Raw genomic sequence first — 10,297 nt, 5'->3', positions numbered from 1 at the left:
GGAGTCCAGGCTCGCCGGCGAGACCCAGAAGGTGAGGGCCGTGCTCAGGCCAGGCCAACGGCGGGCTGGCGGGGCTGGCGGGGCTGGCGGGGCTGGCGGGGCTGGCGGGGCTGGCGGGGCAGGGCACGCCCGCCTCGCCCCACACCTGAGGCCTCGCTCAGAGCCCAGGCCTGGGAGTTGAGGCGGACCTGACTCCGCTGGATGGGTCCGGTCCTAGGAGCTCTCACCAGCTCCAAAGCCACCCGGGCCCCCCACCCCGCTCCTCCCCTCCCCCGAAGCCCCGGGATCTGCGCCCCCCCCACCGCCTTCCCTGTGACTGGTAGTGTCAGGTCAACTTCTGAGGGAAAAACAGTCACGGGGACTCTGAGGGCCGGGGTGCTGCGGGGGCCCCTCTGCCGGCACCGCATGGCCCCGGGCCACGGGCTCGCCCTCTCCTGAGAGTCCCCGCAGCCCGCGCTCCTGGGGCCTCACCCCTGCGTCCTCTCCCGCGCAGACCTGTGCATCTGCTGCGGCAGCGCCCGGGTGCACACGCAGCACCCGCTGTTTGAGGGCGGGATGTGCGCGCCCTGCAAGGTAAGCGGGGCGGCGGGGTGGGGGGGGCAGCCTTCGGCCGGGCAGGGGAGGGCCTAGCCCGCGTGGCCCTGCCAGGACCGGTACCTGGACAGCCTCTTCCTGTACGACGACGACGGCTACCAGTCCCACTGCTCCGTCTGCGGCGCCGGGGACACGCTGCTCGTCTGCGAGAGCCCCGACTGTACCCGGTGAGTGCGGGGAGCACGGGGGAGCGTGGCGGTGGGGGAGCACAGCAGGGAGCACGGCGGAGGAGCCCGGTGGGAAGGAAGCACGGCAGGGAGAGGGAGCTGGTGGGGGAGCATGGGGAGGAGTGGGGGGAAGCACAGAGGGGCCAGCAGGGAGCACGGTGGGGAGGAGGGGAGCACGGTCACGGGGAACAGCAGGGAGCACGGTGGGGGGAGCACGGGGAGGAGCCTGGTGGGGGAAGGGAGCACAGCAGGGGAGAGCATGGAGGGGAGGGGTCCTGCCCACGGCCCACAGACGCCCCGTTCTTCCCGTCCTGGCGGGGAAGCCCGGAGGACGGCTTCCTCCAAGGCTCCCGTGTCCACCCTGTCGGGGCCGAGCCGGGAGCCGGGGCGTCTGGGATGAGTGTGTGGCTTGACACTTTGCTCTCCTTGCTGAGGCACAGCTGTCCCCCGATGATGGTGTGGAGTGGGGCGGAGGGCGGGGTCCCCACGCCCCCAGGGGTGCTGCTGGGCCGGGGGCAGCGGGGCTGTGGTGGGGGGACGCCGAGGTGAGCTCCGCCTGTGGCCTCCGCTGGGTCCCTCCGCACGGCCCGTGCCTGCAGCCCCGCCTGCCCCGCGTCCGGCTCCGCGCCGCCTCAGCCCTGGCTTGGCCTCGCCTGCAGGTGCTACTGTTTCCCGTGCGTGGACGCCCTGGCGGGCCCCGGCGCCTCGGGGCAGGTGCAGGCCATGAGCAACTGGGTGTGCTTCCTGTGCCTGCCCTCCCCCCGCTGCGGGCGGCTGCGGCGCAGGAAGAAGTGGCGGGGCCGGCTGAAGGCCTTCTACGACCGGGAGTCGGTGAGGAGCGGACGCGCCCGCGGGCCGGCGCAAGGGGGGAGTCGGGGGACCCGCTCCTGGCGGCGGCCCCGGGCGCGTCTTCAGTGCCTTTATCGTGGCGATTTCACCCCTCGGCGTCGGGAGTGAGCATCGCTGGGCGGCGGGAGGCCGGAGCGTCCGCGTGCCTGAGTCCTGCAGGCCGAGCGCCCGGACGTGGGCATCCACGGTCGTGACTGGCCGCGAACAGGGCAGGGGCTGGGACCATCAAAGTGGCTTAAAGGTCCCCCCCGTCTGAGTTCTGCCCCCGTCCCTGTGGCCGTCACCCGCTTTGGAAATAGGGTCTTTGCAGATGTCCTTGGGGGAGGGTCCGGAGGCACCGTCCTGAGTTGGGGGGTCCTTATGAGAGGGGAGCGGGCGGGAGAGACGGACACTCGGGCCTGGCCAGCGACCCGCACAGGTGCATGTCCAAGGCCCGGGTGGGGCGGGCCTGGGCACCCCATCCCCGGGCCTCCAGGGGAAGCCACCGCTGACCCCTGGGTTTGGGCTCCCGGCGTCCGGGCCCATCCCGTGGCTATAAACCTCGCGGCCTGTCTCCCCAGCTGGGGCCGCCCGGGAGGCACAGGCGGGCGAGGCCGGCGGGTGGGCACAGTGCCTGGGCTGCTGCCCCAAGGCCAGAGAGGAGGACCCAGCGCTGGGCCGGAGGCTGGTGCTCTCGGGGAGCCGGGGGTGGGGGGCAGCCCTGCTGGGCAGGGGCTCCTCTCCGCAGCCTCGGCCAGGCCCCCTGCCCCGCAGGGCACCCTGCACAGGTGCTTGGGGGCGAGGGCAGTGGGGTGGAGTCTCCCTGCCGCGGCCTGGGGCTTGGGTGCGTGTCCCCAGGGCCGTTTGCAGCACCATGGGGCAGACCCCGGGTGTGGCGAGGCCTGGAGGGAGCGGCTCACGGCTCCGGGCTGTGTCCGGTGGGGCACGCTGCCAGGTGGCCTCGGTCCTGGCCGCCTGGGCTGGGGTCACCTGCCCTCCCGCCGCCCCAGGCCCGGAGCCCTAGCCCTGACTCTCCTGCTGGTTCCCCCGGTGCCTTGCGGCGCTCTCTGCCCGCGTGCCCCGCTGCTTGGGCCTGGCCTCCCGCCCGGGCTGCTCCAGCCCCGTCTGTCCACAGGGAGCCCCCAAGTGCCGCCCCGTGGGACGGGGGCTGGGAGCTGCTGTCCGGATGGGCCAGCGTGCTGGCTCGGCGGGTCCTATGGGAGGGCAGCCCACCCAAGCCCCCACCCTGGGGTGGCCGTGTCGCGCCCAGATTGAGAGGCTCCCGAGCACCGCAGGGCCTGTCTCCCCCGGCCAGGAAAAACAGCTTCTGCTCCCCCGCTGGGGCCGCTGCCGGCCCAGGGGTCAGGGCGTGGGACAGCGTTGCCCCGCAGGCGTCCAGGCTGCCCGCGCTCACCCTGAGAGTTCGCGCCCCGGGCTCTGAGCGCCCCTGCTCTGCTCTCACACAGCACAGCCCCCTGGAGATGTACAAGACCGTGCCCGTGTGCAAGAGGCAGCCCGTCCGCGTGCTGTCCGTCTTCGGGGACATTGAGAAAGGTGGGTGCAGTGACACCCCAAAGTCCAACAATGGAGGCGGGACTGCCTAGCACGAGGTCCACAGGACCCGATGCCGTGTGTGTGCTGTGTGTGTGCTGTGCGCTGCGTGCTATGTGTGGGGTGGGGTGTGTGTGGGGTGTATGTCAGATATGTGTGAGTGGTGTGTGAGGTGTGGGGGGGGTGTATGTGAGGGGGGTGTGAGTGGTGTGTGTGTGTGAGTGTGGCCTGAGTGTGCACCGTGTCCCGTCTGGCCCCCCAGAGCTGCTGAGTCTGGGCTTTCTGGAAAGGGGCTCCAACCCCGGGAGGCTCAAGCACCTGGACGAGGTCACAGACGTCGTGAGGAAGGACGTGAGTGGGGTGGCCCTTCCCTGGGGTGCAGGTGCCCAGTCTAGCGTGGCCTGTGTGGTGACCCCGCTGTCCGCGAGCGGGGCCAGAACACTCCTCAGTCAGGGAGCGGTTGGGGGGGTGCCTGCCGTGCTCTCATGCAGACGGCCCCCAGGTGGCGGCATCGGGACCCTCTGAGCCCCATCCTGGGCAGCGGGTGGCCTGGGAGGCCCTGGGGGACCTGGGGGCCTGCCCCGCCACACCCTGTGCCCGGACCCGCCCCCGCAGGCACAACATGCCCTCGCTGAGCAGAAGGGGGTGCCATGCGCTGAGAGCCCCGCAGCAGGCGCAGGGCTGGGGCGCAGGGGCTGGCTGGATGGGGCACAGCTCTGCTCCCCAGCTGGCCCCAGAGCACATGGGAGGGCGAGCCCCCGAGAGCCAGGCCATCACCCCACCGCGGGCCGGGACTGTCACGGTGGCCTCAAGGGAGACTCCGGCCCTACCCCTGGGCCCTCCGGTCGGGTGCTGGCTCCCTGCTGCCCCCGCGGCCGCCTCAGCGCCGTGTCCCGCAGGTGGAAGGTTGGGGCCCGTTCGACCTGGTGTTCGGCTCCACGCCCGCCACCGGCCACGCCTGCGCACAGCCTCCCGGTGAGCGCCCAGCGGGCGGGGCAGCCTGTTCTCAACCTCTTTGTTGGGGCCCCTGAGCCCAGGTCGGCGCCGGCGCATGGGCAGGTTCAGCTCTCGCGGGGTGGAGCCTGTGACCAGCCGCTGCCCTCTGGGCGGTGCGCCAGGGCCAGGCCGGCAGACCCGGGGGGGTGGGCATTGAGCCCCAGCACCGGGGCCGGTGGTGGACGTCCGCCCAGGGCCCTGGACGCGTCCGCAGCCGCCCGGCCCTGCCCTGACAGAGCTTCTGCCCCAGGGTGGTTCCTGTTCCAGTTCCACCGCCTCCTGCAGTACGCCAGGCCCCCGCCGGGCAGCCCGCGGCCCTTCTTCTGGATGTTCGTGGACAGCCTGCTGCTGGCCGAGGACAGCCAGGCCATCGCCACCCGCTTCCTGGAGGTGAGCGGGGCTGTGGGCGCGGGGCGGGGCGGCCTGAGGCCACCCCCCGCTGGCGCGCACCAGTGAGGGCACCAGGAGGGACCCCGTCCTCCCGGCGCGCGCCCCACGCCCGGCCCGTGGCCTCTGTGCGCCCTCTCCCCGCGCCCTCTCCCCGCGCCCTCTCCCCGCGCCCTCTCCCCGCTGCCCTCTCCCCGCGCCCTCTCCCCGCTGCCCTCCCGGACGCGGGTTTCCGGCTTGGGTCGGTCGGACTCCCGGGGCCTGCGCAGGGGCCGCTGCCCACACCAGGCCGCGCCGGCACCCTCTGGCCTCCTCGGTGGAACCGCGGTGCTGCCGGGACGCCCTCGAGTGGGCCCGCCTGCGCCCCTTGGTGACCTGGGCTGACCGCTCGCCGCGAGGAAGACGGTCCACGGGGCTCTGTTTGGGAGCGACTCGCCGAGTAGTTGCTGGGTCCTGTCGGCGTCCCCTGTGATGCCTGTGGCGCCCACGCGGGCATTTCCTCTCCCGCCCCGAGACGGGATGCAGCGGCAGCTCCCCCCGCCCGCGCCCCAGCCCCACCCGGGGCCAGTTGCGGGGGGCGGGTCTTGCTGGGGCGGGTTCCCATGGCCGGGCCGGTGGCCATGGCCGGGCCTGGGGCACGCGCGCGCCGGGGCTGTGTCTCTCTGGTCCGCTTCGGCCCGGTCTGTGCTCTGGGGCTTCACCCGTGAGGCCCGGGCCGCGCCCTCACGGTGCCTTCGCAGCGCCGAGCCGGGCAGCCCCACACTGTCCCCGCGTCTGCGGCGTCTCCCCAGGAAATCTGGCCTCTCCGGGTCGCGGCTCACCGTGCTGCACCCAGGGCCGGAGCAGGGGCCGCCACGGGACACGGGCCCCGGGCCGTCGCGGCGCACGCCGGGCGTCTCAGGCTGGCCCCAAATCCATAGACAAAAAGGGGGCCTCCCCGTGTCCTGTAGCCTCCGCCTAAAGGGGCCGCTGTCTCCTTCACCCCGGCCTGGAGCTCGGGCGGGCGCCTGGGTGCGGAGCGGCCGCCGTGGCCAGGGCAGTGGTCTCGACAGGGCAGTCACGGCCCCTCTGCAGCCCTGTGTCCGGGGAGCTGGGCCAGGTTGCCTGGTGTCTGGTGCCAGGGACCGCATGGCTTCTTGCCTCAGTTTCTCCTGCACGACGCTCCCTCCACCTCCTGCCCCCCCTCCCTAATCCTCCCAGTCCTGACCGCCCTCAGGGGCCCAGGCGGCCTGTGTGGCGACGACTGGTGCTGAGATGCTGCCCCCTGCCGGCTCGGCCTCCGCCCCTGGTGCCAGCACAGCCTCTCACCCCCCGGACAGAACCTCTCTTAGCTCCCAGACACCCAGGCCTTCGTCCTCCTCGCCCGACCCACGCGCTCGGGGGCGGGGGCCCCCATGAGCTGCGGGAGGCACATCTTAGCTGACTTCCCGACCTCGCAGGCCACTCGGAGACCCAGCTGTGCCACGAGGCTGCGCGGGCAGTCGCCGGGACGGTCTCTGTTGGCCACGTGGGGTCAGATGCGGCCCCAGGAGGCCAGGCCTATGTTGGGCGTGGGGGTCCGGGCTGGTGCGGCCGGGTCGCCCGGCCCACTGCCAGCGTCCACCCCGCAGGCCAGCCCCGTGACCATCCAGGACGCCTGCGGCCGGGGCGCTGTGCGCGTCTGGAGCAACATTCCAGCCGTGAGGAGGTACGTCCCGCGCCCTCCGCGCCCGCGGTCCCCCGGCGCCCCCCCGCCCCCCCCCGGCCCCCCGCCGCCCCCGGCCCCCCGCCGCCTCTGCTGCGACTCCTCTTCACGCGGGAGGGTCCCGACGTGGCCGTCCATCCCCCCCCCTCACTGTAGACAGGCCGGGCCCTGGGGGCGCGTGTCCCCGCTGTGCGGTGGGCTTGTCCCCCACAGAGGCGGGTCTCCCGGGCGGCCCAAGGGACCCAGGGGAGCCTCGGGGACTGGCCCGCGTTCCTGCCCCCGCCGCCCCGGGGTCCCCGTGAGCCCCTCCTCTGCAGCAGGGACGTGGCCTTGGCCTCCGGAGACGCGGTGGCGCTGCTGGCGGGGGGTGGGCAGGACGCGCTGCCCCCCGGCCCCGGGCCCACCCGGCTGGTGAGGAGCAGCTTTCTCCCGCTGAGAGAGTATTTCAAGTATTTCTCAACAGAAGCCACTTCCTCCTTGTAGATGAGTCATTTACCGTGAAAAGAAAAAAAGGATTTTTCATAGAACAAAGACGACTTTCCTTGTATTGCCTCCCCATGCTGTTTTATTTCCTGGCCTTGGGGCTCCCCGCGGCACTGGGGGGCGTGGCGGGGGACCCTGCTCTGCTTCCAAAATGTCTCTGTGCGGCTGGGGGTCACAGCACATCTGCTGGGGGTCACCATGAGGCCATCCTCGGTGTCTTGGGGTGCGGTGTGCGGGCGCAGCCTGTTCCCTGCAGGTCTGGCGCGAGGGGCGGCTGCACAGTGGGGCTGCCCCCCCCCAGCCCCGTCACAGAGCTCCGTCGCTGCCCCTGCGCCCTGGCAGTGCACAAAACACCCCACTTGGCCAAGCAGAGGCTGGCGAGCTGGGGGGGACACGGAGAGGGCCCCAGCAGGGCCAGGCCAGTGCCTCCCACGAGGGCGTCCCCGCTCAGGGCTCCTATGCCCAGGACCCACTGCCCTGGCCTCCGGGGGCGGGGGTGGCCCACAATGGAGGTCACCCGGGCCCTGGGCCCGAGGAGATTTCCTCAGGGTAGTCAGAGACCCGCCACAAGCCACTTAGACAGAGACTGCCGAGCAGACCCGGCCTGCCCAGGGCACTGCCGCCTCGGCCAGCGTGGGCTCCGGGTCCCCGGGGAACCAGACTCCCCACGGCTGTCGAGGGGCGTGGGGCCGAGCCCTGGGGGTCAGCTTCGGGCCGGACTCGCTGGCCCCGGTGCCGGGCCCTGCTCACACTCTCCCGAAGTCTCTGAAGCTGCTGTTGGGGTGACAGTGGGGTGAGGCCGGGGTGAGGCTCAGTCAGCAGGTGGACTCGGAGCAAAGCGCATCACCTGCATGACACGGTGGGCGCCTGCCCCCCGGCCCGGCTGCTGAGCCCTGACTCTAAGGGGATGGCTGTGGGGGGGCTGGGGTGGACGGGTGGCTCCAAAACAGCAGGGGATGGTGCCCCAGAGGCCCGAGCTTGCCCCATGGGCCCTGGAGCCTGTGTCCAGCAGGCGCTCCTGGCTGCAGGGCCCTGAGCCCAGAGCTGGAGGACACCCCCGCACCCCCAGGGGCCCAGCGGGGGAGCAGGCCTCACCCAGGTGCTGAGCGCCAGGGGACGAGGCCGAGTAGCTGCACCCCAAGAGCTCTCACAGCGCCCAGCCTTGGGCCCTGCCGGTCCTGCGACCCAGGCCTGGCCTCCCGGCCCCTCCCGCGCGTCTCCAGGGCAGCCTCCCCGGCAGTGCGGCCGCAGGGCGGTCAGCGCTGGCCTGAGCGGGAGGCACCGCAGCCCCCAGGACGGGCGGGGAGGGGCACAGAGGCTGCCTGGGGGGCGGGGCCTGGCCTGGGAACCCCCTCCCGCAGGAGGCGGAGCCGGGGACCCCTCGGCCTCCCCCTGCCCCCGCTGTGACCCAGCCGACCCCCGCAGCGTCCTGCCCGCCGCCCCTGCAGGCGACCCCGACCTGAGGGTGCGCGCCCGCCCTGTGCGGAAGGGGTTCGCGGTCCCCGCTTCACAAAAGGGGAGACGCGGGCACAGGAGGAGCAGAGCCGGGGTGACCCCGCCTGGGGCGGGGCGGATGCGGGGACCCGCCCCTCCCCCGCGGCTGCGCCCCACCCCTGGGGCACCCGCGCTCCCCGCGCTCTGAGGGAGCCGTCCCGAGGGGGTCTCCGGGCTCCCCGAGGGTGCCCCGAAGCCCTCTCCCACCACCTACCCCACCCCCGGAGCCCACCAGGGTGCCGGCCGCCCTTCCAGAAGGCGCCCCCCCGGCTCGCACCCCAGTTGCCCCACCTTCCCCCACCAGCCCTCCGCGGGGGGGACACCAGCAGCGGCGCCCCCGGGCCTGGACGGCCCCAGGCCCCTGGACGGCCTTAGCAGGGCCGCGTCTCCAGGCTCGCCCCGTCCTCCCGCCCCGGCCCCGCCCCTTCTCGGCGGCCGCACCCCGAGTTGCCCCCTGGACTCTTGGATCGAGCCCCGGCCCGCCCTCAGCGGCCGGAGCGGACCCTGCCTGGCCTTCCAAGCGCCCCCGCAGTCGGCGGAGGCGGAGGGGCCGGCGGTGAGCGCCTGGACGCGCCCCCCAGCCCGCGCCCCCCTCCGGCCCGCGCCCCCCCCCCCCGGCCCGCGCGCCCCCCGGCCCGCGAGCCCCCCCGGCCCGCGCCCCCCTCCGGCCGCGCGCCCCCCTCCGGTCCGCGAGCCCCCCCGGCCCGCGCCCCCCTCCGGCCCGCGCCCCCCCCCGGCCCGCGCCCCCCCCCGGCCCGCGCCCCCCCCCGGCCCGCGACCCCCTCCGGCCCGCGACCCCCCCGGCCCGCGCGCCCCCCTCCGGCCCGCGCCCCCCTCCGGCCCGCGCCCCCCTCCGGCCCGCGCGCCCCCCCCCCCGGCCCGCGCGCCCCCCCCCCGGCCCGCGCCCCCCTCCGGCCCGCGCCCCCCTCCGGCCCGCGACCCCCCCCGGCCCGCGCGCCCCCCCCCCGGCCCGCGCGCCCCCCCCCCCCGGCCCGCGCGCCCCCCTCCGGCCCGCGCGCCCCCCTCCGGCCCGCGCCCCCCCCCCCCCGGCCCGCGCGCCCCCCTCCGGCCCGCGCCCCCCTCCGGCCCGCGCGGCCTGCCCGGGGGAGTCTAGCGGCTCCTCCCGTCCCGGGCGGCCGGTCCTCGTGCCGCCCCCGCGCCGATTCGCGGGGGCCGGGGCGGGTCCCCCCGCCAGCGCCGCCCCCGAAGGCCGCCCGGGCCCGGCCCGCCCCACCGGCCGGGGAGCGCGAGGGGGGCGGCGCGCGTCCCTTGGCCCCCGGGCCCGCCGGCGCCCGCCCCTCGCCCGACGCCCGCGCCGCGCTGCGAAGGGGAGCCCGGGGAGCCCCGCGCCGCCCCGCGCCCTGGCCCCGAGCGCCGAGCTCTCCCCGCGGGACCCGCGGGCCGCCGGGGCGGGGCGGGGCGGGGCGGGGCGGGGCGGGGCGCGCGGGGGCGAGGGGAGGGGCGGGGCGGCGGGGCGGGGGGGCGGGGAGGGGCGGGGGGGCGGGGAGGGGCGGGGGGGAGGGGCGGGGAGGGGAGGGGCGGGCCCGGGCGCCCTAACTCTGCGCTCCCAGCTGCGCTGCGTCCAGAGCCCGCGAGGCGCGGGGGCGCGAAGTCCACGCTCGGCTCCGGCGGCCCGAGGCTCGGCCCCACCATGGCGCGGGGACGGTGAGCGGGCGGGGGGCGCGGGCGGCGGGGTGCTGGCGGGGAGCGGGGCGCCGCCGCCCGGGGCGCCCCAGGATCGCGGCGGCCCGCGGGGGCTCCTGCCCGGGTCGGCGGGGCGCGGGCCGGCGCCTGCCGGGGAAGCGGAGCCGCGGCCGGAGGAGACGAGGCGCCCCGCGCCCCGCACGCCGCCCCCAGCCCCCCCCTCCCCGCGGGTTTCCCAGACGGGAGGGAGGAGGTGACGGGGCGCTGCCAAGGCCGCTCTCGGGTACCCCGAAGCACCGCGGGTGCCCACCTGGGGAGGCACGACCCCGGCATGGCCCGTGGCGGCCGCTCACCCCTCCCGCCTTGGCCGGGACCAGCTTTGCTCCCAGCGCCCAGGGCTCCGGGCGGGGTGGACAGCCCCGCCCCGCGCCCCCGAAGCTGCCCACGCGTGGGTCAGGCACCCGCCGCA

At 75.7% G+C, this 10,297-nt stretch overlaps 1 protein-coding gene across 1 annotated transcript; it reads left to right on the top strand.

The window, feature by feature from the left end:
* Positions 1-540: 540 nt before the first annotated feature.
* On the top strand, positions 541-8,153 carry DNMT3L (DNA methyltransferase 3 like; the record flags this gene model as incomplete). The annotated part of the gene is made up of 11 exons (XM_084232775.1): positions 541-573; positions 649-761; positions 1,421-1,592; positions 3,056-3,143; positions 3,403-3,491; positions 4,040-4,115; positions 4,387-4,588; positions 5,264-5,534; positions 5,855-6,325; positions 6,421-6,618; positions 8,052-8,153. Exons 1-11 carry the CDS (start codon positions 556-558, stop codon positions 8,151-8,153), a joined length of 1,800 nt encoding a protein of 599 aa, XP_084088901.1. The 5' UTR covers positions 541-555.
* Positions 8,154-10,297: the final 2,144 nt, after the last annotated feature.

Source organism: Talpa europaea, assembly GCF_964194135.1.
Source record: "Talpa europaea genome assembly, chromosome: 4".
Taxonomy (NCBI): Eukaryota; Metazoa; Chordata; class Mammalia; order Eulipotyphla; family Talpidae; genus Talpa; species Talpa europaea.
The sequence above is the reverse complement of the archived record's forward strand: the minus strand, read 5'-3'. Positions and strand labels throughout refer to the sequence as shown.